Genomic DNA, 27,489 nt, shown 5'->3' on the forward strand with positions numbered 1-27,489 from the left:
CGTTTCTGTAGCGTTAATTATTGCACCTTTCTAGATGTTCAAGAAAACATAGTTTTTCGTTTTTCTTTCTCTCTTCTTTTTTTTTTTTACAGAAGCAATGAGCTTATCCGCACATGCATAACTGCTGTGAATTCGTTTGTTTAGAAGAGAACATCTCGTCTAATTTGATAAATCTGTAACGCAATGCGGCCGCCATGGCAGCTGCATTCAGATGGGGGTGGTGTGCAAAAACATTCGTGTGCCGTGCATATGGTGCACACCTGCAACTTAACAAGAATACATTGTCGGACGCGCTGGTTAGCACATAACGCTATTTTCAGCGCAAAGGACGTAAAGAAGTTGAATAAACAGAGTGCAGACTGTAAAAGTGATGTGTTCGTACAATTCTGCAGAACGTTAGCGTGTGAACCGCGTAACTTGTGCCAAAACTTAACAAAAAAAACGGAAGTGCCACGTAGCTGGACAGAACCAAAGTAATGCTTGCCGTCGCCTGGAGCGGGTCGGGACCATATTTTCTTGCATCTCCCCTAATCATATACAATTAGTTACAATTAATCAAAGAACGTCTCAAATGTTATTGTGAATGAGAAAATTGTACGCCGTCGTGAAAAAAAAAATTACCGATCCAGCTTTCCAAGCCTGAAAGAAAGCCCGCGAAGCACGAGAAAAGTACCGCGCGAACGTAGTCCGAAATCACTGGAACCACGAGGTTGATAAGCTGCCTTCTAACGTATCTGTTTAGGCGCGAGCACGGTGTAAGAATATACCATACTGTGGGTGCGAGTGACCCCGTGCAAGTGTTTGCACAGTGGACGACCTTCGATGCGAGTGGGTGAATGCGACTCGCTCTAAGCCTGTAGTGTGTGCTGGCGAGTGCTCGCTGTACGTGTATACATGCCGCGCGCGTTCTTCATGCACACGGCCTGATGGATTTGCGTGCGTCCCCGCGATAAGGGATCGGCGCTCTCCTCGCGTGGCGTGATTGTTGACCCCTCGTCCCTCTCCTCTGGCGCGCTTACGGCGAAAACGCGTTAAAACCCGAGACCCGCGGCAGTGAACGAGTGAAGCTACGGGAGAGACGAGAGCGTTCTTGCCTCGCTCAGACCCGAGCGAGTCCTTATCGGTGGTGCTCGTTCCGGCTTTTAAGTGTACCTCGAGTGGCATCGCCTATAAAGACAGCGCTGGTCTGAACGGACGCCTTGCTGCACGCTGTACTTGCCTCTGCTTTTCTGCGTATACCAAGGGGCTTGCGTGCTGCCTTGGAGAAGATCGGACGGCGTTCTGGAAGGTTTCGACGTTTTTGTTTAATTTTCTTACTGAACTTTCCTTTTAATGAGCAAGCGGCCTGCGATGTCTGCTCCAGCCTCGTTGCGGGACGAGGCGCTGGCCTCGGCTTCTTGGCGAAATCTTCTCGAATGGCGATAGCGAAAGTGCTTGTAACGGGTGGCGCTGTACGCATACGCATATGTTGACATCGCCACGAAAAGAGCAAGAGAGTCGGTAAAGGAATTAGAAAGCGAGGCTGTGTGCCCGCGCCACGTTTATCTCCAAGCATCTGCTCTGGTCAGTTTTATCGGCCTTGGGCAGTGTGCTCACGTTGAGACCGCCTATACGTCAGGATGGTTTCCTTTCTTTCTTTTTCTATTTCTTCTTACGCCGTATATATGCAACAGTCCGCAGCGAGCCACTTACTGAATCTTCTATGCAGCTGCCGTCGTCGTTCGTTCTGTTTGTTTTATTTTTTATTTTTCTTTAACTCAGCTGACAGCACATACGGGACGTTTTCGGGCCACAGGGGAGGGGCGTCGACCCGGCATCGTGAGCAGGGAAGGCGCCACCGACTTTCTTCTTTTTCCTTCATCTCTCTCTCTCTCTCTCTCTCTTATTATTATAATTTTTCCTGAGGGACGCCGCGAGGCCTAGCTTGGTCTTGTATAGTAGCCCAACTCTGCGGGGTCTGGTACGAGTCGCTGTGTTAGCTGAGCTGTTCCGATTTCTGACCCCGCGGCCGCAGTCCAATGGAGGCGCGATTCAAGGACGCCATCCATGTCTGCTTTGACTTAGGTGCGCGAAAGGAAAGCGCAAACGACTTTTAAAGGCTGTTGTTTGGTAGACATATGAAGTTATCCCCAGTAGCTCATCTACGTAAGCTAGGATGAAAGTCTTGAAAGAAGGGCACGGTGGAGTATGCGAAAAAGGCGGCAGCGCTATCTCTTTTGCGCCTGCCGCCTTTTCAAACATGTACCAACACGCCCGATTCGCCACATTAATCGAGTTTATTTCTGGTATAAAGGGCCAACAATCCTTGGCTGAAACGTAGGCGTGGTCCAGGCCCACCCCGCCAAATCGCAGGGCACTGAATAAAATTATTTGAATGAATGAAAGGGCTCTTTCTCGTCCTGTCCAACCCATGCGCTACCGTTTCACGCATCGCGGTATGCCGTGTGCTCGGGAACTCTCTTTCTGTCTCCGGCCCAAGATGACTACCTCGAGAAGTCCGCCTGTTGTTCGTTGGACTCCCGCCATTATCCGTCGGCCATGGCGGGGAGTATGTATCTGGGTCAATTAGGTTATCCCGTTGGCCGTACTGTGCTGTTTGAGACTTTGCCCACACTTTCGGTGAAAAAGTTGACGCCTGTGGAGGTTGTTCTAATCTGGGTCAGTTACGGCGACAAGCGTTTATATGTGAGCCGATGGTTCGGTACAACAAGATTACTGCTACACGAGATTACTGATATTGCACAGATACGCCGTGTATAGCGGCACTACTGAAGTAGAGGACGAATCTTTCCGGAACTTCTCAAAAGTCTCATCCTCCGGTTTCTGCAGGTGCGTTGTTTAATAGTCTGACTATGGGGAACCTTTGTGAGAAAGGGAGCCGTTTATAATCCCTGCCAAGGCAGTCAGTTGTTGCCCTGCCAAAGACAATAACCCTTGTCGAGACGTTGGCCCGTCGAGCTGAGGCCATCCTCCTTCATCCACAGCGCGTGTACGCGTGCGTTTTGCCTATGCGTATACCGTACCCGATGCTGCCATCATGTCGCGTGGCAGATCAACGTGTAATACGTACAACTGTCCTTGTGACATCCCGGCCGGCGCGAGCTGTCGCTGAAGGCTGCCAGCTGCGTTCTCGAGGATGCCTCCTCCTCTTGCGGCGTGCTGATAAAGCTCTCGAGGGGCAGTCCTTCGCTCGGACGTGTCGCCTCATTAAACCCGCGCAAAAACCTCGAGCGAGGTTGTCAGCGGAGATACGGCACTCATCGCGTGTGCCGTCACTCCTCGTCACAAGAACGTTTGCATATAGTGTCCACCAGTGGCTTGCTGTAGAAGGCTCAGGTGCTTCTTCCGGAGGCCTCGTATAGCCAACACTGTCCTACATATATGCCTATCCGTAAATGCCCACGTGTTTAAAGGAACACCGAGAAACAACCGTAAATCGGTTTTCATACTCGTAAAGTCGTCTTTCGAAATTCTCTTTTCACTCAGGGCTTCTTTCGCGCTCGGAAAAAACACTTTTACGTAGCACGTATCGAGCAACAACAGCTGTGTCGGGAGTTTTTCATGTCGCTCTACAATTTTCTCATTTACACTTTTCATATAGCTAGAATATTTGAGAAGTTCATTAATTAATTAAGACTAATTTAATCAGGGGGAATCAAAAAAATAATTTGACCATCCTCCGAGCGACGCCAAACGACATTACCTTGGTTTTGTCCAGCTACGTGGCATTCGCATATTTTTAAACTCTGGCTAAAGTTAGCCGGGACACACCCCGCACACTAGGCCGAGACATGCGACGACGTCTCGGCAACCTGGTGGGAGGACTTCACGATGGCTGTGCCAGCTGTCATTTCTTGTTGCGCCTTTTGCGGCTTACCAAGCATCCTCTGACTGTAATGCGGCCTTTTGTTAATTGACTAGTATAAGTTAATTTAATATTCCACAGGTTAAGAAAGCGAGCTTGGTGGAATGCATGCCTCCACCTTGTTTCAAAGGGGGCCATGCTCATGCAATCATCATATTGTGCGGATATCTAAACGGCGACAGCATGAGTGCACAGAGACGTGTGCCTGATTTCTGTTACGGATCGATCGCATTTGTGTATGTCGCTTTCGGTTAACGTTGATTGGCCGAGCGGGCGGGTAGAATGCCAATCGCGCCGGACGCCACGTGTCACGAGAAAGTGACAGTCCCCTAAAGTGGCAAATCGAAACTACGGTGCCTGTTTTATTCCGGCCGCGGCTGCCGAATCCCAGTGGGGCCGTGATGCAAAAACGCTCACACGCCGTTCTTTTAATTGGTTGCACTTTGATGAAACTCCGGGCGGTCGAAATTAATCCGGAACCTTCCACCACCACAGCGACCCTCATGAACCAGTGTGCAGTTTCGGGACGTTAAACACCACAACTTCACTTAATAGTACGGTGCCTGTGCCCATAGAAATTGGGTAGACTGGGTGGTCACGCGGGGCTTTCGGAGCAGTGTCCCGACACTGCGAGGCTCAACCCTGCCTGCACGCATGCAGTCAAGATGCTACAGATGCAACTCTTTATGACGAAATTGGCCCCATACTCATCTCTTTATAACGAAATTGATCCCTCACTTTCAGTTGTCATTCGTAGTCAACAGAACTTTCGCAACTGAAAGCACGGACCTGCATGTGACAAAGGTACACCAGAGAGGACGCGCGAAAATATTGCCGCGAATCGTTGTTCGTGCCACACTTCGCACCGACGCAGATCAGATATCGAAATAGCCAACGATAGCCAGATAGCCAACAAGAAATGATCATCGTCACGCCGTCATGACGACGAGAAAGCTCATTTGCGAACAGCTGTAGAAGCATGTGCCGCCATTTTAAAGGCCGCGGCATCGATTAATGCCGCACACTGTACCGAAGTTGACCAGCCATGTCGCGTGACCTCAACGAGATGTCATTATTACTATCATATCGTCATGTTACGTTAACAAAAAAAAGAAGGCGTCGCTCGCTACCTACCGCTGGGAAAAATGCGCTCCAGGCAACTGCCCCTCGACGGCATATAGGTAGATGGAGAGAGTGCTCAAGTGTGTGTGTGTGTGTGTGTGTGTGTGTGTGTGTGTGTGTGTGTGTGTGTGTGTGTGTGTGTGTGTGTGTGTGTGTGTGTGTGTGTGTGTGTGTGTGTGTGTGTGTGTGTGTGTGTGTGTGTGTGTGTGTGTGTGTGTGTGTGTGTGTGTGTTCTCAGGACCGTCAGCAAGGCGAGGTGCTGTGAGTCACCTTCGTATATTACGTGGTCCTTCTCCGTTTACCCCCCACAAAGGAAGGGAAAGAAACGCACAGCCCGCGGAAAGCCGCCAGCTTACTAGCTTACTTTTCCGCTAATGCTTACAAACACTCGATATCGAGGGCGCATTGCGTCGAACCCTTATCTGCTGGCAGATAGAGCCACTTTTGGCGCATGCGCGTAACACGTGTGGAGCGCTAATCACCCGCATGGTGCACCGTACAGTATGCTACCCGGGACCATGGGTCAAGGTGAGCCAGCACCTTCTATATAAATAGCTTGTTGGCCTGCGGGCCACGTGAACAAGACGTCATTCGACGACTGCAGCTTATGAAAATGTGGTTGAAACTCCGCGTTTTGGTCCTGATGTTTGCAGGTAAAAGTTAATTTCGCTAACTTCGCTAGTCATGATGATGACAAAATGTATTTATTAAGGGATGGCGCGAAGGCCTATAATGGGGAATAGGAAGAGGAGGGGGGAGGCGCTAGTCATAATTGCGCTCATCGGTCTCATTCGCACAAGCTGAATCTCGTTGGTTCGAATGCCGCGAATTAGCGTTTGCGCCCCTCTTTATGGCGCCTCGTGCAGCGTTCTAGATCAACCGGCGGTCGTTGCGACTATTCGAGAAGATGCGACGTGCGTCGCGTACAACGCGGTCCACTATACGCCTTATCAGTATTACGTTGCTTATTGCAGCTGCTGAATCGAAAAAAAAAAAGCGAAGAGGAAGCCCTGCAGACTCACTCTTTATCAATAAGGTGTCCCACTGAGGCGTCGCAACATCCACTTTTGCATTAAGCAGAATGTTCACTTTAAACTGAACATTTAGCCTAAGTAGTATCCTAGACAGTATAATTATATACTGACTCGCATGCTACTTAGGCGTTCCTATTAGAAATGGACCTCACTGCACTTCTGTTGACGACAGGTGCGGCGTGTGGGAACGCTGCAACAATTGTGACGCAATGGTCACCTGAAGCCACGAGCGCGTCTCACTCAATAGCTGAAACATAAATTCAAATGGCAGACACTATAACAGTGACTGTATGGAGAAATCGCACGGATACCCGTGACAAGGTCGAAATCTTCGAGGGCACCTGTACTATTCCGTATTCTGTATTTGTGCTATTCCGCGGTATTCTATAGATGGTCTCAACTCAAGAACGCTGCCGTAAATGCACTGTTGTCCAACAGAGAGGCTGTATAGATGCGCCAACCAATTACCTTCGCTCATTTCTGTGACGTCGTCGCGGAGGCACGGAGGACAGGTGCAGTGCGGTTTTGTGGGCTGAGCTTGCACTGAATTCTTACGCTGTCACCGGGTGTGACATGGGTGTGGGTTGACGGCAATTTTTCAATACGTTGCGCGTTTTCCACCGTGCAGATTTCTGCAGACCTTATTCGCGAAAAACCACCGGTGCTCGTTGCAGTATGCGTCAGTGGTTATTGTTAAACAAAAATTGGTAGTGGCTTAGCTCGGCTATGCCAGGATATACGTAGCGAAAGCTAAGGCATAGCATGGTTAGCCATGGTTAATCTTGACTGCAAGTCCAGGATACTCTGGTTGTCTAGCTATGTTGCGGCGTTTAGTCAAACGTTCGGCGCGCTGTTCGCCTGTTTCCTGGGCGATTCGTTTCCTCTTCATCTCGTTCCGATGTCGATTCCAGGCCTCCTCCTGCTTATCAGAACTGTCGCCGTCCATACTGCCGCCTCAACTGTGGTTGCGGCGCACGCGAGCTCTCCGTTTCAGTCCTCCGACATGTTATCAGGCATGCGACGCAGCTGGCGAAGCGAGCGGAGGTGAACGCAACGACGAGGAACGCGGTGTGAGGTCATGTGCCTCCTCGGAGCACGGCAATGGCGAAATCGCGAGTTTGCGGCCAGTGAAGCTTTCGCTTTAAAATCTGCGCGCATGGTGTGTTACTTCTTTCGAAACCCGAGAGCCGCGTTTGGTCGGCGGTTCGAGCGAAGCGAATGCCGTCCGATACTTTCGCGAGGCCGGAATCGGCGGCGTTTCCGCAATAACAGCACCAGGTGCGCGCAGCAAACAACTCGCCGGATGATCCTTTCAGCTTGTTGCTGGTCACGTGATCACCCAGCCCCCATTTATTTCGTAAGGGGCGTGTGCCCTCCCGTGTGCCTGCGGTTGTTCGGCTGGGTGGCGCGACCGGCACGTGGTCGCAGAGCAGATGTTGGAGCACGGCGGGGTGGCGCGACCTTGCTCGCGCCACGCGTCCTCCTCTCCCGGCTTTCGAGATCTCCCTCACTCACGCTAGCGATAGCTCCCGTTGCATGGCCAACGAGCCCACCCGAAACCCACAAACCGCGCTCTGGCTCGATGTTCCGTGCAGCGTTGTGGACGCGAGGCTGCGCGGGCAAACCGCGATCGTGCACTGTTTGCGGACACCTTACCGTGCAACGGTGCGCTGTTTAAAGTGCGCGGTGTTGTGCACTTTTGCGACACTGTTCCATGGAGGCCCAGTGGCTATGGCGTTCCGCTGTAGAGCAATAGGTCGCGTGTTCGACTCCCGCCCACGGCGACCGCATATCGACGGAGGCTGCGCGATGCGATAACGCTCGTGTTCTGCACGTGCTTTGGGTGCACGTTAAAGGACTCCAGGCGGTCAAATTAATGCGGAGCGATGGCGTGCCTCGCAGCCTGTATGTTATGAGTATGCTGCATACCAGTTTCACAGACGGGAGATGCGGGCATTAGCGAGCGCCGTAGGATGTGAGTGTAGACGCTAGTGCGAACGGGAGTGAGTGCCTGTGAGTTTGGGTTGATGCGAGTATGAACATGGAGGGAGTGCCGGGCGATGTGACGATGAACAAATGTCGCCCATGGGTGAGTTTGAGTGGACGCAAGTGAGCGACTGGGCTCCAACCGGAGCGTGAGTGATGAATGCCGACGAGTGCGAGCGCGCGTGAGTTAGTCCAACGCTTGGTACTCGGCACAGCAGCCCGATGCAGCTCGTCTGTCGTCCCCTTGCTGGCCGACCGTCCTGTGATAGTCCGCCCTGTGCAGCGAATTATGAACCACACCAACAACGTTGTACGCACTCTTTGTGTTCATCGGGCGGGACGATTTGCGTTCTAAGCTTCCACCGCGCTGCACGCAATTATTGAGACAGGGTGTCTAGCTTCCAAAGCAAGGGGCGACGTGTCTTCGTGCACGTGCGGTGCTGCAGAACGGTAGCAGCGCACGTGCACGGGGACACGTCGTGCCTCACAAAGAGGGGGGGGGGGGGGGGGGGGGGCTCAAATTGACCGCGGGCAGCGGCGGAGTCTTAACCGTTCTGACCCCGCCCTCCCCGCCGCGAAGTTCGAGCAGGCATCGCTTACAGCGTTCCCTCGGCGTTGGTGTTTTCATTGCCCACCGCCACGGTGACGTAATAATTGACTTCCAGGGAGCTCCCCCGTGTTACGCTGATGCCTCGAGGGGTGGATGTTGCCCGAGGGCAGTGACGTGTTCTCGCGCGATCACTTCGGAGATTGGTACGACTCGAGAGCGCCAGCGATTAGCTGCGAGAGAGCGCGCCAGTTTCGGCCAGTTTTGCGTGTCACCGTCCCCGCGATATCGCGGGGTCAGATCTCAGCTTGTCGTGTTTCCTTTTTTTTTCTCTATCTTTTTTTTTATTTTTCTTTAGGGGATTCTGTGATGGCGAGTGGTCGCCACCACGCACCGCCTTGGCCCTAGAGGGCCTGTTTTGTAAGTGTATAACTAGTCCGGTGCGACCAAACGGCCTCGTAATCGTTTTCGGGAACTTCCTGAGCGTCGGATGCAGCTCTGCGAGCGCAGGGGCGTTATCGCCGTTGTCGCGTTAACTCTTTCGTTACCGCGAGAAAATGGCCGTTTTTCATAGGTCTCGGAAGAAATTTTTTTGCCAGTACAAATAATATTCCAGAACACGTTGCAGCATGCCAAATTGCACATAATGAAATGCTCTTTCCAAAAACATAAGTTACAAAGCAAACAATTTATTAGGGAACATACAAAAAATTCGGAAAAGTGCCATTTTTGTGGCGAGTTGATAAAAACAAGAAAGAAAAGGCACAATATCTACATACACATTATTAAGAAAGAAAATTTAGAATATACATTTTGAAGATCAATGACTCAGGAATACTGTCTAAAAAAATTAATTCTCTGTACCGCGCCGTTCTTCAGCTACATAAAAAAAAGTAAAGACCGGGAACAGCTTCAGCGCTCGTGCCATGCGGTGAAGCAGATGCGCGTTTTCGTGAGGCACAGGTGCACTTCGCAGTTTTCGCAGAAAACGTTTGTCTTTTGTTCGATTTTGCGTTCCTGATAGCACATCCTTCAGTTTCGCCTTTTCGGCATCTTTTGCGGATGGTGCGGCACTTCTTTTGGGACAGGATGCACTCTGGGAACCTCTTCATCATCAAGCTCGAGCAGCTGTTGGGTGAGCTCCATCCGAAAAGAAAGTTGGTCGAAGTGGGCGCTCCTCTGCAATTCCGGTGTTGAGAGGTGTTGCTGGCGGTGCTCTTGAAAAAGAATGAAGCTATTCACAACAGCCATGTCAATACAATGAAAGAAGAGCGTCTTCCGCCACCTCACGCACTTCATCAAAACGTTATAGGATGCAATCAGCTGATCCGACTTATCAACTCCAAGCATCCCGGAATTATAGTCGTCAATCAGCACCGGCTTTTCGATTGGGATGATAGTCCACACGCCGCCTCCTCTCTCCTTTCCTTCTCTTTCCTTTCCTATAAATGAGCAGTCCAATGAACTTCACTAATTCGTCGGGAGTCACTTCCTTCCACGACCCATCTCTTTCAGCATAGCTTGGAAGCTCCAAAATATGCATCCAAGCATATTTATTCGTGTTCTTGCAGATAGTATTTATTACTTCTGCGGTGAAGAACAGGAGGAAAAAATCGCGCGCCGTTGTAAAGCGTCTTGCGCTGCTCCGAAGTGCTGGGCCGAGATGTGCTCCGGGCGGCCTTGTTGGCGTGAGCTGAAGTTTCTTCACAGCCGGTGGCAGCACATCCTGGCCTAGCGACGTACGGACCCTGCAGATAGCAAGAATAGCTCTAAGCTTGTGCACAAAGGTCGGCAGATAAGCGCGCGCGACGCCGGTGACTGCTCAAGGCCGTAAAGGTAACTCACCGGTGAGCAGCTGCGGATGTCCCGGGCTGACTCGAAACATCGTCGCCGTCAGAGCTTGAAGCAGAAGTACTGTCATCCTCGGACTCGAAGCTCGAATCCTCGTCACTAAAATCAGGTGCGGGTGAAGAATACTTTCGAGCAGAACGCTTTCCGCGCGGCGCAGTTGCGTCCGACGACGACGCCATGGCAGAGACCGGAGCGACTGGCGTTGTTGCGATAGTAACACCGGATGCGGCCCTCTGGCGGATTTAACAAGAGAAGCGAAACCAAAACTGCTGCAAACTGGCTGTAAAGGCTAGGTATACATGTTGGACATGAGGCGGACCTTCAGGAATGCGTTTTCGTGGAATAAAACGACCCGAACTCCAAGTCAAAGCTCACTAGTGAATAGCTGGCGTCATTTTCGGGTAATTATCCCCACTCAACGCCGCCAGATAACAAAGCCGACAATATGATTCAATATTTGACTTGCTGGGAGCCTTTTGATCACAAAAATTTCACGCTAATGCTGAATTACCACGAGTGGCAGTATTTTTTCTCAAGCGCGGCCGCCACGCCCCCTTTTGCAACAACACGCGCACATTAGTTCTCAAAAAGGCGCATCAAAAATCAGAACGTCGCCAGAGCGGGAAAATTTAAACTGGTTCTACAAGTGCACTGCCTAGACTAACCACTGGATGGCGCTAGCTGCACGAGAAACGATTCCAACATGTCGAAATCGGCCGTTTAAAGCATCGATCACCGGTGATCGATTTGAATAGGCGTGGTAACGAAAGAGTTAAGTACTGCGTACTTTTGGTTGGCGGTCGTCGTTCTGCGACCTGGTCGTGTTTTCGTTTCGTTTGTGCCCCTGCGGTGGACCGGAGCGGTGTAGTTCGTTGAACCTGCACCACGTGATGCGGCTTGCGTTGGCAGACACCGGTACCCGGGTTGATGGCCGACATTGTTTTGTAATCCATAGTTTGTGCAGTTCGCACAATTCAACGTTATCTTTAAATGCGGTATAAGCCTGTGCGGAAACCAACTCCGCGGATATGTCGTGAACCCATCGTGGCCAACCGCCGTAGCCATCGAACACCATGGATCGCAGCAATCGTGAAAGAAATAAAATGTGTGTGTATGTGGGCGGGATGGGGGGGAGGCTTGACGTCTCTAATGTGCACAGTAGGTTATAAGAGACAGCGTAGTGGAGGTGCTAACCCTGCACCTAGAGCAGCGAAAAGCCACAATCACTTGGTCATTTCCCTTAACAATCTAATTAAGTTTCCATTTATTTATTTATTTATTTATTTATTTATTTATTTATTTATTTATTTATTTGTTTGTTTATTTATCAGCCCTCTAAAAGTATTTCCCATTCGCCTTTCGTTTGCTTCTGATGCTACTGCAATTAATGCAAAAAATAAATCTTCTCGTTCAAGCGACACATCGTGCTGCTATTCCCCATTTTGTCACCTCTTGCGTGTAGCTTATCTCGCTCCAAGGGAGACCAGATAGCGCTGAGGACATTCACGCCACGAATCGCGCCGTATCGCCCCATCTCGAGTGCCACCCACTCCAGCTGTTCTGCACGAGCTAATGCGCAAGCTTGGATAATGTCCAGCAGCGAATATGCGCACGATTCCAGTGTTTCTTCGTGACGTTGGATCTGACTTTCCCAGAAGAAGGGGGGGGGGGGGGGGAGGTGAGTGTAATGCAGAATAGATGTGAACTGTCGATGAGAACTCGCCAGCGCTAACACAATGAAGGCGCCTGACAACAATTACAGTGTTTAATTGCTTCTTAAATCTCCCTCCCCCAAGTGTCTTTAACCCTTCAAAGTATAAACACCATTCCACATACAGTCGCCCACAAAATATTGCGGACCACGGAATTTGAGAAAAAGCTTCATATCTCCGCAGCCCCACAGCAGTCTTGTGTTTGCATTTCCAGACGCTGCTACTTATTGCGAACAACATAGTGATGTATGGCTTTATTGGCTACCTTTACAGGCTGCTCTGAAATTCAAAGTTTTATGAGATCCCGTGGTCCATAAACTTTTTTGGTTGACTGTACATCACGGTAAATGACACAGTTTTGTCACCTTCATTCCCGGCCAAGGAAAATACATTCGAAAGAAAAAAAAGCATGAAATATTAAGTTATAGATGAATTAGTATATAGCGTATATTTATGAATTAGTTTTCTTAGTACAACACGTTGTTGGGCTAGTTGGTGCATTGCATTAAGAAAGAAAACTGCTAACAGAAGATGCACTGAGGAAACGTACAAGAAGACAGGAAAGAGGCTGGGCTACCAACTGTTTATTGGACAGAACGGGGCTCTAATTTATAAAGGGCACTTGGTCACATGACCATCGCACAATCGGCTTATCAAAACCAACCGTCAAGAAGAAAATTTCCAAAAGCCTCATGCACCTTCTATCTTCCATGGGGTCTTTGCCTAAGCCCAGTGATGAATATGTTAGCAATACGGATGTTAGGTAACCCTAGCAAAGCAGAGTCACACGTTCATATCAAAAGCAGAGTCAAAACCAATAAAACAACTAAACAAAAACAACAGTACAACAGAGCAGTGAAACAGCACCGAGGAACACTTATAGTGGCTAATAAAACCAAATGACCAAGTACACCAAGCAGAACTGAATATCATGTCGCTCCTAGCTGTTTCCTGTTAGGTCCTTATGGTTACAAGAAAGATCCCACGAATTCAATTGAGGTGTTGAGGTGAACAGGAACAATTGGAGTTGAGCATAGTCGTGTATTATGCGTATCTAGGGCAGATAGCCGGTGCTCTATTAGAGTTGCGCAGGATGGAGTAGTTCTGAGCATTCACAGTGCAAGGAACGAAGGAAGGTATTCAAAAGTAGTAGTAATATTTCAATAACAACCGGGAGAAAAGATCGCTTACATAATACGGAGTAATTAAATACACAAAGAGTACACTTTACCAAATAGGCAACGTCCCCGTATAAGTATACAATTATACAGTTTGTTACTACACGTTATTTCATCTTAATTAATGCGTTCTTGAAACGAGTGGGGGGTCATTGATGCTTACTAATGATGTATGCAGATCATTCCAGTCGATCGAAGTCATATAGGAACGATTACTTGTGAGGACGCGATGGTGTTATGACGGGGTACGTTAAAGTTAGGCACGTGATCACGGCTAGTTGAATAATAAGGCACTGGGTGCATCCAATAGAAGTCGAGATTCATTGCGGTAGTATATTTTATGGGAAGAAAAGAAGGGAAATGTGTGATTCCTTTCTGCGAAGAGATAATGAGATGTGGAGGGCAGTCTTCACTAATCTATCACTAGCAGTGCGATACGGTAGCTAACTAGAATGAAACGAACATAACGATATTGTACTGATTCGATTTCGTCAAATAACATGACCTGGTGAGGATCTCAGACGGGGATGAGGGTTCCAATTGGGTGACGTAAGTTGTGTGTGACGGTCGCTTCGATGGAACAGGCGCAAGCGAAAAATTTTTTCCTCGTGCACGTTGGCCTTTTGAGGCCTGCGCACCCGAAGAATACTAACCTATGGTGATCGCGAGCGGCCGTCTTTTTCTCTTTTTTTTTTTGTATCGCGTGGACAGACGAATCGGATGATTGCGATGTACATGTGTTTCGCATTTAAGAGCTGTCGCCTTGGAAGGCGGACTTCCGCCGCACGCGGAACGCATATACCCTTTACACATAAATAGCTCGGCGCTGTGAACGCAGCGAACGATTATGTAAACGGCCGGATGTAAATCTGCAGCGCCGACGGGAGCGATGTTGACGCAGAAGTTCCGTGTTGCTTTGTGTAAGAGTTTGTTTTTCAGAATTTGGTCCGGCGATATCCTTACTCCGCTTTGCCGCGCCTCTGTTGTCTTTAGTGCGTCTCTGCTTCGGCTTCGGGACGTGATGCAGTGCCATGCATTATGCGTGGCTTCTGTGCCACGAGGTGAAACGCTGTTTTGTATGCTTGGTGTTGCCAGTATATTCTCGGCACTATAGTCTGGCCTTAAAATGGGGCCATTACCACGGAGTTTCCTACAATACTCACTAGAGGGAACTCTGCCGTGGCGCTAGTGTAACTACAGTTTCTGTATAAGCTCCCTTTTTGGAGCTAGGAGCCTATATAGTAACTGTTATAACTGTAACAACCTTATCCGTTACAGACATAGATAGCGGTACACGGAAGATAGAGAAATTTTGAGGAAGAGAAAAAATTTAAATGCGAAGTTAACATGTGCCGGTAGCTCCGCGGCACGGCGCTGCTGTCAGTTGTTGAAGATGGCGGTTGTGCTTCACGTGTCCACGCAGTACACTAATTAGACAAATGTAAACCCTTCGGGGTGTATATTTGCCACACAATAATAATCATCAGCCTTGCTTTCGTTTCCTTTCTTGAAAATGCTGCGCCCGCTACTTAACTGTCGAGAATGCTGTGTCATGCTGATAAAGTGCATGCCATTCCTGACTTGGGTGCACCGGGCTTTCAGCGTTAAAGAAAGGAAATGCGGACAAGACAGATGACGATTATCGTTGTGTGGCAGGATACGGCCCAAAGGGTGCAATTTTGTTTAAGAGTATACGAGCGACGAAGTGCGAGTCCTTTTCTTTGGAGCGAGGGAATGAACGCATATCGAAATCCACAGGGAAATGCGGTATGGGGAAAGGTGTCTCGCTTTGAGAAGCGTGAGGTGGTGGTGTCGCGAGTTCGCAAAAGGCCGTGAAGACTTGCATGACAATGGGCGTTCGGGGAGGCCGCATGCCATGAATTCTACCACAGGGTCATCTAAAATTTAGGGCTGCGATGGGACAAATGTCTGAACCGGTGCGGGAACTACGTCGAAGGATAGTGTACTAGGTACGCAGTATAATTTGTACTCATAATCACCTGCATGTACCATATTTTGCCTAATAAAACATAACGGCAAAGACTTTCTGATTCGCCATCGTAGATGTATACAAAAATGCTAGACTGAAGAGCATTGATAGCGTACCTGGATAACTCAAGCAGGTTAGGTGGCTATTTGTCACCGCCTTTTCAATGGAGATGCCAATAAATCATCATTGCCATCACCTATAGGAGCTACAAGCATGGCGGTTTAGGCAGCATGGAAATTATGGACAAGTACGTCGACTTGCCTAAACTTGGTCCTTCTGACTTCAAACGGCCTTATGATTTTGCAAATTGTCCGTTTTCAACAAAATATCGCGTTGTAACTGCAACAGTTCGCAGCAGTTCTGCAATAATTCTGCACGTGCGCACAGTCTTACTGCCTTCTGCGCTTAGAAATAAAGCATTCCTTCGAAATTCAGGCCGACGAAGGCAAATGAACGGCAGTAAATGCGAGTCACAAGAGCGTTTGAAGGCGACAAACAAGAAGGTCGGACAAACCAACATTCCAGTGTGCCAGCTCTACGATGGCAGCGCCACAGTTCGCCCTATAGTAAATTTAGTAGGGCACTCTGGTTGTCCAACTGTGCTCAGTTCATCATTGTGACTCAGTAACGAAACTGCAGCGTGCGCATCGGGGCGCCTTGTGTCCAAACGGCTAAAATACGTGTCTACTTTAGTCAGGTCGCCGTTGCAGGGTACCCGCAATTCTTTCAGTTGCCTGATATAAACGGCGCAGACCAGAAGTCGTCTCCAAATTGTGCGATATATATATATATATATATATATATATATATATATATATATATATGTATATATATATATATATATATATATATATATATATATATATATATATATATATATATATATATATATATTTCCCGTTAATTTATCACTTCTTTAATTCAATTAATAAGTACAAATAATTTCCCCTATGCGGTCCATGGTGTGTTTCTTGACTGCTTATGACGTGACTAATAAAAATTGGGCACTCGGTTTCCTTTCTTTTCGTTCATACATTAAAATACGATAAGAACCAAACACAGTTAAAAAAGGGTTTGCGCCTTTTGGGGCTTATCTTGTCCCACAACAATTATCGTCTGCCTTAATAGCGTTTCCTTCTTTTTTGAAAACGCCGTGCTGGCTACTTTCCCGTAGAGAATGCTATGTCACGCTGATAACGCGCATGTCGCTTGTGGCCTGGAACTATACCGACCGCGCAGAGTTAAAGGAAAGGCGCGCAAAACTGATTATTATTGTAGTGCGACAAGGTAAGCCCCAAAGTGTGCAAACATATTCAAAAGTGAAGGGTGCGAACTTTTCTTAAGAGGGCCAGAAAGCTGCGCTTTAACCACTACACCATTTGGGGCTTAACCTTGCCCCCCAAACAATAATAAGGATCATCATCTGTATTGCGTGTGGTTCCTCTCGTTAACACACTGCGCTCCTCCTATTCCCCTCAGAACCGCTATGCCACGCTGATACAGGTATGCCGTTCAGTTTTCATCCACTTTCGTTTTCCATTAATTTATCACTTATTTAGTTCAATCAATAACTACAAGTGATTTCCATATGCAAAAGGATAGAAAGTTGGGCGAGTTGGTAAGGCAACATGATCTTGAATTGTAGCGCTCGTCCTGTCTGCTTCTATTCTCTTTCTGTGTCACTTCGCGCTACAATTCAAGATCATCATTTCACTATGCTTGTCCTTGGCGTATTTGTTTGTTGGCTTCTTATGATACGACGTGATCTGAAAGTACTTGCAACGCATCGTGAAAGAACGGAAACGCTAGACAGATGCCAATTTTGATTGGGAGCTTGCCCCGTAAATGGTGCACATTTTTAGAGTTGTGAAAGTGCGATATAGATTGATGTTTTCTTTCTCTCTCTTTCACTCTTCATTCCCCTTTCCACGTGTAGGGTAGCAAACTGGACTCAGTCTGGTTAACCTGCCTGCCTTTCCCTCCCTCCCTCTCTCTCTCTCTCTCTCTCTCTCTCACTCGAGATGTGTGTGTGTGTGAGAGAGCGTGCTGCGGTAGAAAAGGAGCATAAAGAAATAACTGTCGCGTGATCCGAAAGACCACGCTCAGGCCTTCTTTTTCATTTTTCTTTTTTTCTGCAGCCGATCAGTAAATATTGACGCTGACGAGTGCGTGTGCCCGCATGTGGTGCGCGTTTTGATTCCGTCTACGCCTCAGCGCCAAGGCCCCTCGTACGCCGTTATCTTACAACCTTGGTCGTCTGGCGTTTTTCGTCGACACGTCTGCTAAATATAACCGGGTTTGGGCCGTTCGCCGGTTGGCCAAGGGGTGACATCCGTGCGATGGCGGTGCTTTCAGTGTCTGTATGTACAAGGAGCCTACGACAGCGTAGACAGGGAGTTGTTGTGGGATATTGTCAAGCACGAAGGCATAGATAGCGATTTCGTGGAGCTGCTGAGGGAGATACATAGAACATGATCATGGACTGTAGCGCCAAGTGACGCGGACAGAGACTAGAAGCAGACAAGACGAGCGCTCGATATGTCTGCTTCTATTCTCTGTCCATTAGGATTTGATTTATCGTACACGCGTAATGGACAAATGGTGCAAGTGGTCCCTGGACTGATGTATGCAGACGACACAGCGCTACTAGCAGACGATGCAAGAGATTTACATACACTGGCCAATATGTGTGGCAACGCAAGGACAAATCTAGACCTTAAATTTAGCACAGAGAAACCAGGAATTGTGATCTTTAATGACGAGACTAGTAACTACGTGGTGTCAATTCAACAGCGAGTCATACCCATAGTCAAGCAGTATAAACACCTCGGCGTATACATAAACTGAGGAAAAACCTACTCGAGCACCCACCAAGATAACCTGAAAATTAAAGGGAAGCGGAATACAGCAACAGTGAAACATGTAGTCCACTTTGTGGGCACAATAAATATGAAGTGGTGCGTGGGATCTGGAAAGGAGTCATGGTGCCTGCTAACGTTCGCAAATTCCATTCTGTGCCTGAAGTCGGATATTGTCGGTGCCGGAAGCTAACCAAGATCGGTGGGCCGGAGCATGTGAACGTCCGCGGCTGGCAGTGCTGCTCGAGGCCTTTGCCATGGCGTTTTCCCACAACATATATATATATAGGATACGCTGGCGCTACTTTCGCTCAACTACCTTGGGAATTGTGTGTATACGTATTTGTCTCATCTCCGTGCTTACTACTTCGAACGTTCTTATCCCCTTATTTGCTGTTACTTTTCTTTCTAAATTTCCTAGCATTACTAGCTTTCTAAACACAGCACGGTAATCAGAGTTTGCACACATGCGTAATCATTGCGAGTTCTGGCATTTACAGTGCAATGTTCTTTTGAACACTTACAAAGCTATAGCCATATGAAGACAGAGGACGAAGTTTGGGCAAATGTATGTACCGCGCATCATTTCCGCGCTCTCTAAATCACCATACTTGTAACTTCCATAGAAGAATATAGCCCGAGTTGCCTCTAGTGGTTTTTGTGAGAAACGTCATGACTTTATGGGCATGACGCGAAAGGATCGAGCCGATGCAAACACTTGCTCGCGGTTGTTTTTGCACGCGATCGTGAGAACTTGTTCGATCGAGCCAAGCAGTGCGTTTATTTTTGTTTGCTCTTCTCTGATGCCTTTCGCAGACTACCTGCGGAATATGGACTCTGAGGAGCGGGCCATAATCACCGACGAATCAAGTCCAGACGGCGCTGGCAGCGACAGCGATGCAGAGCGCAGCATCACGACAACGCCGCCCACGACCCCGAGTGAGTATTCGCACGATGAACCGTCAGCCAAATGCATGTGGCTGGACCGCCAGACACGTGACTACGCAAAATGACGAGGTACACATCCGGGCACCTGGCTGAGTATATAGTATGCGTCAATGGGACTGTGAATGCGTCCTCGAGCTGTACAGCACCGCGATGTTAGCGCTACAAGTAAGTGGAAGATCACTGACACCCTGGTCATGGAAAAGTGCGTCGGGGCTATATTTGTCTGGAGTGAAATGGAAAAAAAAACGCGTACCCATAAGATTCAGGCGCGCGTTTGAGAACTCCAGGTGGTCAGAATTAATCCTGAGTTCCTCACTACGGTATGTCTCATGATGAGAGTGTGATTTTGACACGTGAAACCCCAGAATTGAACGTAACGCCGTCTGTGATTCTGAGCGGAAAAGAATGTTTACACATGCATTTCTTTGTTTTGTTTGACCGATGTTGCAAGTGTTAGGAATTGGGATCGAAGCCAGTGAATAAACATGCGGATTTTGTTACCAGTAACGTAAGTAAGTTACGTGACTTCGCCACCGTTTTCTCCGTCCTGTCTCGTTTTTCGCGCTCTCACGGTTAACATGCAAGCAGACGATCTCTTCTGCTGTCTCATCTGCGATGCTGAAACCTTGGCTGCAATCGATGCTGACTACTGAATAGCGTGAGTCTTCATCGTGCGTTGCGCCTTATTTTGCAATCGCCGAGTCCTCGTTACTGGCTGATGGATGAGTCTTCGCGAAAACACAATTATATTGAGGGCCACAGGCACAAGGAACCTATGTTCTCAGGACCTTGAGAGCTAAAAGTCGCGCAATAGAAAGCTACATCAGCAGTAAAATCCGCTACTGATTCTTACTAGATATTTTTTCACCTGCAATTGACACTGAACCTTTTTTTTTTTTTTTCGTGTAGTGTCTCTTCTGCGTCCGCAGACCATCTGCTCGGCTACAGACGACGCTTCTTGAAGCGCCAGACGATCCTTCTGTTCTCCGTCTGTGTCTCCTACGTCGTATGCATCGCTCTTTATCTTTGCTTTTTTTGACTTGCGTTCGTCAGCCAATGTCATCGCTGAGATTGTGGACGTTTCACGTTTCGTTCGCGGCCCTGCTTCTGCTTTTGTATTTTTCCGCGTGTAGGAAACCGTCGGGACAGATGCGTGTGGACTTGGCAGCATTCGCTGCCTTTTTATTATTTTTTTTTGTCGTTTCATTCTCTTACGTATCTCCAAGCATTGCTGGTTTGCTTTCTCTTTTTTGCTAAAGCATGCTATGCGCATGGTAAGTCAACATTTTTGTCTGTTATCTTTATTGATATGTTGCATATATAGCAGTTTATATTTCTCCTGCTTTTCGTTCTTTTGTTTCTTTTTGATGTGTTGTTTTGGCTTCGACTAAGCGCACTTCATGTGGTATCAGTGGTACCAGCCGCTTTAAGTAAGTTTAGAATTAAAAGTATGAAAAGTAAATTAAGAAAGACGCGGTGAGGTTGATCTAAGTTGATCTAGAATTGTAGATTGAACCTCTGGAACTATGTACAATATAAACAGAACTCACTCAGGCAAACTCGCAAATTATACCCCAAGCTTAAGGTTCACTCAGGCCCTAACTCGAGATCTCCAACTCGAACTCGAGATCTCCAGGAATCATACTTCGGCGAACTCACTACGACTCACAATAATAGCCGAAATAAGACTTAGGCAGGCTCACTCAGACTCACAAGCTCACGGATTCATATACTCACTCAGGCGTACTCATATACGCGAAATCGGCTCTTACTAGGACTCGCGGAATAATTGGCTCAACCCTGCTCGTATAGATACATAAAGTCATGGTCGGGATAGCGTGGACCCAGCCTCGCGTAGAGTCTCGTGGACTCAAAAACTATTTCAGTTATTTCTAATTCACGCTTACTTGAACTCACTCGGGCACGCGCAAGGCTCGATACACTGGGAAACACTCTGACTGAGACTTCCGCTCATTTCGACTCATTTCGATTCAGATTCGCTAAGCGGACTCATCTCGACTCATTCATATTCCCACCTACTCGAACTCGCTGGAGATCACCGAGACTCAAGGGTGGTTCTGAGTTTGACTCAAGGGTGAGCTCGCCGACGTATGCTTCCGTCACACCAAATAAGCCGTTCTTGCGTGTCATCGAGGGTTTGCAAAACGTAAGTGACGCAAGAATCATAGACCGGGGGCGACGGCGCCTTGAAATTTCCGCACCATGTGCCCATGACGTCATGGATGCCGACGTCGACTTGTAGGGGCGCGTTAATTGTTCGTATTTAAAGAAGGATGAAATTGCTCGAAAGTACTGAAATAAAGGGCTTAATCAGTAGGCTTAATCGAGTACCACAGCGATCTGTGTCGTTTTCTGTCGCCTTGTCTAATGCGCTTTGAAACGTCGATTAACCTTTCAGAACTGTTTTCCTTTCGTGCCAGAACGGTCGAACTGTGCGAAAGTACGGCGAAGTATTCGTGACACCACGTTTAGTCGCCGCTAAATTCAAATACCGGAGTCCTGTACCTTCGTTTTCTTCACCAACAGTCAACGTTTTTCTGGCATGCAAGCAAACGCTGGGCTTTGAAGTGACGTCCTGCTATAGCACAAACCGGTCTATAGCGTTCCTCGGCAGTGTCGTCTTGAAATTTCAGCTCACGTTGCCTCCCCTCCAGCGCTCGTTTTTCGTCTTCGTTCTCGGACGCATAGCTTGTTCAGTCACTCCGTGACGACTTTCCCGCTCGCGTGCGCGCAGGGAGAAGAGGTATTCTTGGCGGTAAGAAGGAGCGGCGGTCGACAGGGCTAAGGACCGATAACGATCCGCGCGGCATCCACAGCCGCGGGTCGTATATCCGAGTTCGGGGTGTGGGAACCCGAAAGAAAAAACGGAGGCGACCGGAAGTGGTCCGGTGATCCGTGACAACTTCTTCGCCTAGCTGTCGCCATCCATCAATCGACTCGGCGACGTCTCGCAGTCGCTGGGATGTGACAAGCCTCGAGCCTTCCAAACAGGGTCGTTAGCGTTCGTCCGAAGCGTTCACAGCCAACCTTGGAAACTGTGTCCTGCGAAAAAAGACGGTAGATCATACTGCGCCATCCCCCTGTTCCTACCGCTTCGAGCGAGGCCAAAGTTTCGTGTTCCGGTTGTTTTACTGCATGCGACGGCAGTTGAAAACTTGAAATTGTATTTGACGTGTCGGTCCTTTCTATTACGCTGTTGGTTTGGTTGGTTCGTTTATTAATTGGCTTACCTCTATAAACGCGTCATGCCCATCATGTGGTATTGGCCGAGAATCGCCACTAAGAACTGAAATAAAGCCCCCCTGCGGCAAAGCGCCAACAACTGAGCTGGCGCTTGGCTTAATGTTTAAGAATGTACGCAATATTTCAAGGAACCACGAGGAAATTCCTTACCGGATGAAGATGTTGCGCGCTCATTGCTAAGAAGTTTTTTCTGAGAAGCGTCATGTTGGAAAGGACTCGACATAAAGAAGATGCCGTTGTAGGCACTGCCGCTATAGCGATAAATGAGTTCAGAGACGGAGGGATCATTGCAGTTTGCCGATTTTCTTCAAAGGATCCCTCACCAGGCCCCATAGCAAATTTTGTTTAACGGGCTTGAAGTTGTTACGTGTTCTCTAAGGAGTGTTCTATACCGCAAGAATTTTTAAAATTAGTTCATTCATAGCAGAGATAGAAATATTTGAAATGCCCCGAACCCTTGACTTCAGGAAACGTTGGTTTCAGGAGGCGAGCGTCACCGCCAGCCTTTCTGCTGAGTGACGCACTTCCGGTGACGGTCTCGCGCGCGCGCTGTTGCGTTCGTCTCGTTTCGCGCGGCGAACGATTTTGCGTGCTCAGCACGAGAAACCTAATTAGCGGTATAAGTCAGTGTCATAATCAGGAGTACCCAGTCAGGCGCGAGAAGGTGAAAGAGCGGCGCTGGGACACGGTAGAAAATGACAGGCTCCTTCCTTGCGCGCGATTAATAACTTCGGAACAAGCAGACGAAATGAAAGTACATCACTCTTGCTACTGTGCGAAGTAAAACAAAAAAGACACGCAGAGATTCGGTTTGTATGTTTTGTTATTTCTCCAAAGTGTAATTCGTCTCTTGAATCAACAAATTGAAGAAATAACTGATGTTGCCTTGAATGATTCTCTAAATCACGTGTCACTACGAGTGACGTCACAGAACTGCCATGTACGTAGGCGCACTTGCGCTATCGACATCGACTCTCCGGCTGGGAGCGCGGCAAACGGCGTTCGGCGTGAAATTTAAGCTCTTTCCGCGGCGCGTAGAGAGAGAGAGAGAGAGAGAGAGGAAAGGGAAAAGGCAGGGAGGTTAACCAGAGAAAAAAAAATTCGGTTGGCTACCCTACGCTGGGGAGAGAGGGGAGGGGGAGGTAAAGTGGAAACAAAGTAGAGATAAGGAAAGGAAGGAGCATAGACACACAATCACGAGCGGTCACTGTCACCGAACACTGTCATCGCACAGCACACTGACACGTGTAGCACTAAGCGATGTATAATACTTAGCAGACACGATTGTTAGCGCGCATCGCATGAACTGCGCTTAAGCGTGAGCTCAAAATGACCCAGACCTGGTGTTCGTAATTTCGACAGTAGCTACGACATTCGCCAGAAAGACGTGCTTGACGCGTCGCGTAGTCGTCCCCGAGGGCTTATCTTCGCAAGCACGTGTCCTTCCTTGTCAGTCGGGCGAGAAAAAAAAATCGCTGTTACGTGCGCCCGGAAGAACGAGGCAAACATGTTTACGCGGAACCGGGAGACTTCGTTCTTGTGGGCCGTGTCTCGCAACACAGCCGCTAGGTTTCGAGCCGACGTAGTCCTCGGCGAAAAGCCTTGCGTTGGTTTTTTTTTGTTTCTTTTTTTAAGGTCGAGTGTAAGAAAATTTTAGGCCGCGTAGAAAGCCTAGTTTCTGATAGTGTTGCTACAAAGCAGCCTTCGCTGAAACATACTGCAAGGAATAGTCGTAAATAAACACAACAGACGGTGGAAGGACACGACTAGTACGAACTCTAGATGCAACGCATGTGTCCTTCCGTCCGTGTGTATATCTGTGCTGTTCCTGGTAACATGTCGCACTACAAGCCAGATGCATTTACTCACAAGTGTTTTTGTTTCTGTTTTCCTGCTCCATTGCTACGTTTTCTTAAGTGTTTACTGCTATATATATTGCCGTATATCAACTTTACAATTCTTTCTTTAAAACCAGGCAATTAACTGTCGTAAGTGTTACACTGAATGACGTAGACTCCAAAATGCGATCCTTCTGCAAAATTTCAGCAAGAACAGTGCAGTGGTCAGCGCAAAATCTTTCAGCGCAAAACGGCGACCACGGCATATATATCAGCATATATATATCAGCATATATATATTGCCGTATTAAAGGTAGTCATCGCTGTGTCATAAGTCGTTTAGCCGATTGTCCCATCTTTGAGATTTCTTTTTTTTTTTCAACGTATGTACATACAGGATCCGCCATATATCACTTAACGTGTTCGAAAGATTTTGCGCTGACCACTGCTCTGTTCCTGCTGAAATTTCGCAGAAGGATCGCATTTTGGAGTCTACGTCATTCAGTGTAACACTTACGACAGTTAATTGCCTGGTTTTAAAGAAAGAATTGTAAGGTTGCCTTGCCTTAAGCGGTTGTGACCTCCTGCCGCAAGCATAAACTTGTCGCCGCCTGCCGGCAGCTACAGAAAGCAGCCGGTCAGGGATGAGGCTTGTTGTATTTAAAATAGAAATTTAAGATCTAGTGACTGTTGGTAGTGAATTTTCTATTTAGGCCGTCAAATTGGTAATAAAAATTCTTAAAAAACTAAAATTTTGAAGAAATGAAACTATCATGTTTACAACTCTAACTCAGCCTTGAAGAAAGGTATCACAATTCTGTAAATTGGATCTAATAGTAAATCTAAAGCTGACAAAATTGATGTATTATTTTTGGCTCTCAAACAGACCATAATTTGTGAGTGGGACTTTGCATAACCCTCGTAAACAATGTAACAAATTCACGTAAGTTATAAATTTATATATCAAATTTGTCCAGTTTGAACATTCTAACGGATGCAGTTTACAGAACTGCGATATCTGTTCTTTGTGCAGAGCTAAAAATTCGTAAACTGCGTGCTTCTATTATTTTCAAACTTAGCAATTTTTGGAAAGTGCCTTTTATAAATTCAGGCCTTATTTCAAAATTCCGCCTCCAACATTCACTAGAATTTAACTTTCTCTCTGAAATAAAAAAATTTCATTAAGACCGGCCCTCTGGTTATCTCCTAAAAGCGTTTCTGCGTTTCACATGTATTTGAATAGCCGGCGTCGGAGTTAGGCCCGAGCTAAAATAATGCTTCCTCTTACGCGAAATGTGCAGGACTCTGCACATACATACATACATACATACATACATACATACATACATACATACATACATACATACATACATACATACATACATACATACATACATACATACATACATACATACATACATACATACATACATACATACATACATACATACATACATACATACATACATACACACATACATACATACACACATACATACATACACACATACATACATACATACATACATACATACATACATACATACATACATACATACATACATACACCTTTTGAGACCTATTGTTTCCGGATGGACGGACAGCACAACAGTCATTGTTGATACATAATATTAATATATATCATGTTCTGCCACAAAATAATAGCACTAAGGCGGTCACCACCGAAGCATTACACTGCATAAAAATCGACAAATTTGCGAGTATGCTAGCATAACGATGCGCCGTGTTCGCAGGTTCTGCACTACATTCGTAGAGCTATTTTAAGGTGTTGTTCGCAAAAGATATCTCGAAGTATCGACTCATGCGCCGGCTCGTTCTTGTCTTTCGCCTGCAGGCTGGGAGAACCAGCGGGACATCACGTGCTGCATGCTGGGCCAGATAGCCGGCGACAAGGGCTACCACTGCTTCGCCAAGTTCTACGCGGCGCGCCTCCGGATGCGGAACAGGAACCGGGCTCACAACCGGAAGATGGGCTTCTACGGCCGAAACCGGATACCGGACTACGGTCACCGGCTTATGCGGACCTTCGAGCAGTGCGTGGTGGGCGACCATGGTACCATCTTCCACAAGTGCTGCCACATGGTGGCGCTCGAACGCCGAGACCGGGTTCGCTACGACACGTCTGCGTCGTCTGCTGGAAGAGGCCACTCCACAGCGTCTGCTGCCGAGCCGGAGTCGTCTGCGAGCCAGCAGGGAGAGTCGTCTGCTTCGCAACACGAACGGGAGATGAACCGTTATCACCACCCCCACCACCGCCAGCACAGAACGCAAGAAGAAACCGGCGGCGATTCTGTGGAAGTCACCACGACGACCACGGAAAGTCCCCGTCACCAGAGAGTCCACCGCCATCGTAGCAGTGATGACGACGCCAGCACAGACACGGCGAACAGCAGACGGTAGAAAACGAACAAGCAGCACGGTCCAGACGACTTGTTGGCATACTGGGCAGGGACATTGCGCGTTTCCCGAGAGTTGTCGAAATCGAGTCGTTTCTTGTAGCGGTTACCGCGGGGATATTGTTTCTCTCTCCATAGAGAGTTGTTCAGAGAGAGATATCTGCATTCGAGCCAAACCAAGATACTTAACGAAAGCAGATGACGTAATCGGTGTAAGTGCTCGCGATATGGGTTTCGTTTGCATAAAATGGGTGGGAGTGCGTGCGCCAAAACGTACAGAGCGGTGCTCAGAGCACTGAGAGGTATGACATGGACAACGAAGGGCACATAATATTTGTGCACAATATTCCAGACCTTGCAAGTGGTACAAAGCCTTATTACTCTATGCATTGTAAAGACTACTTCACGAGCCAAGATTGGCACAATGCAGCACGAATTATGTCTGTGACGTTGTTCGCTGCAGGGATTACAAACTTCGCTGTTCATTTCTGTTACCTGCGCCAGGCGGACTAAAGATGTCAGTGACCTTTCCCTGAGAGCAGCGACGGAAGGGGTGCCAGAACTGCATTCCGTGTGCACTAATATGGAACACCTTGACTTCGTCACGTTTCATCTGCTATAACCTTGCCTAACCCGTATCCCTGCGAAGAAAGGCTGTCACCAAATATGCAATCCTCTTTTCTGATGCACAAATTTTTCGTTTCGATAGCACCAGCAGCGGAGCTATCTCAAAGGGGCCAAAGTATTTGAGAAGAAAGCTGAGGGAACGTAAAAACGAAAAGAAAAAGCTTTCGGTTTGCCTAACATGAGATTTGCGTTAGGTTCCTGTTACAAGTGCGTGTGTGAGCGAACAACTTGGACAAAACGTACAGAAACATG

General features: G+C 47.9%; 1 protein-coding gene and 1 long non-coding RNA gene across 3 annotated transcripts in view; one reads left to right on the forward strand and one right to left on the reverse strand.

Moving 5' to 3' along the window:
- Window positions 1–27,248, forward strand: part of LOC135900752 (uncharacterized) — a 32,439-nt gene extending 5,191 nt beyond the window's left edge. For both annotated transcript variants that reach the window (XM_065430303.2, XM_065430302.2), the window contains exons 2-3: window positions 18,960–19,082; window positions 26,049–27,248. In XM_065430303.2, the coding sequence (XP_065286375.2) occupies window positions 18,974–19,082; window positions 26,049–26,614 (675 nt within the window). In that variant the 5' untranslated portion in view covers window positions 18,960–18,973 and the 3' untranslated portion in view covers window positions 26,615–27,248. The remainder of the gene's footprint in view (window positions 1–18,959; window positions 19,083–26,048) is intronic.
- LOC139048594 (uncharacterized) lies at window positions 9,224–11,175 on the reverse strand. The gene is made up of 2 exons (XR_011507790.1): window positions 10,400–11,175; window positions 9,224–10,302 (listed from the first exon to the last, which is right to left on the reverse strand). It is a non-coding gene; the product is annotated as an uncharacterized lncRNA (long non-coding RNA).
- Window positions 27,249–27,489: the final 241 nt, after the last annotated feature.

Source organism: Dermacentor albipictus, chromosome 8 (assembly GCF_038994185.2).
Source record: "Dermacentor albipictus isolate Rhodes 1998 colony chromosome 8, USDA_Dalb.pri_finalv2, whole genome shotgun sequence".
NCBI lineage: Eukaryota > Metazoa > Arthropoda > Arachnida > Ixodida > Ixodidae > Dermacentor > Dermacentor albipictus.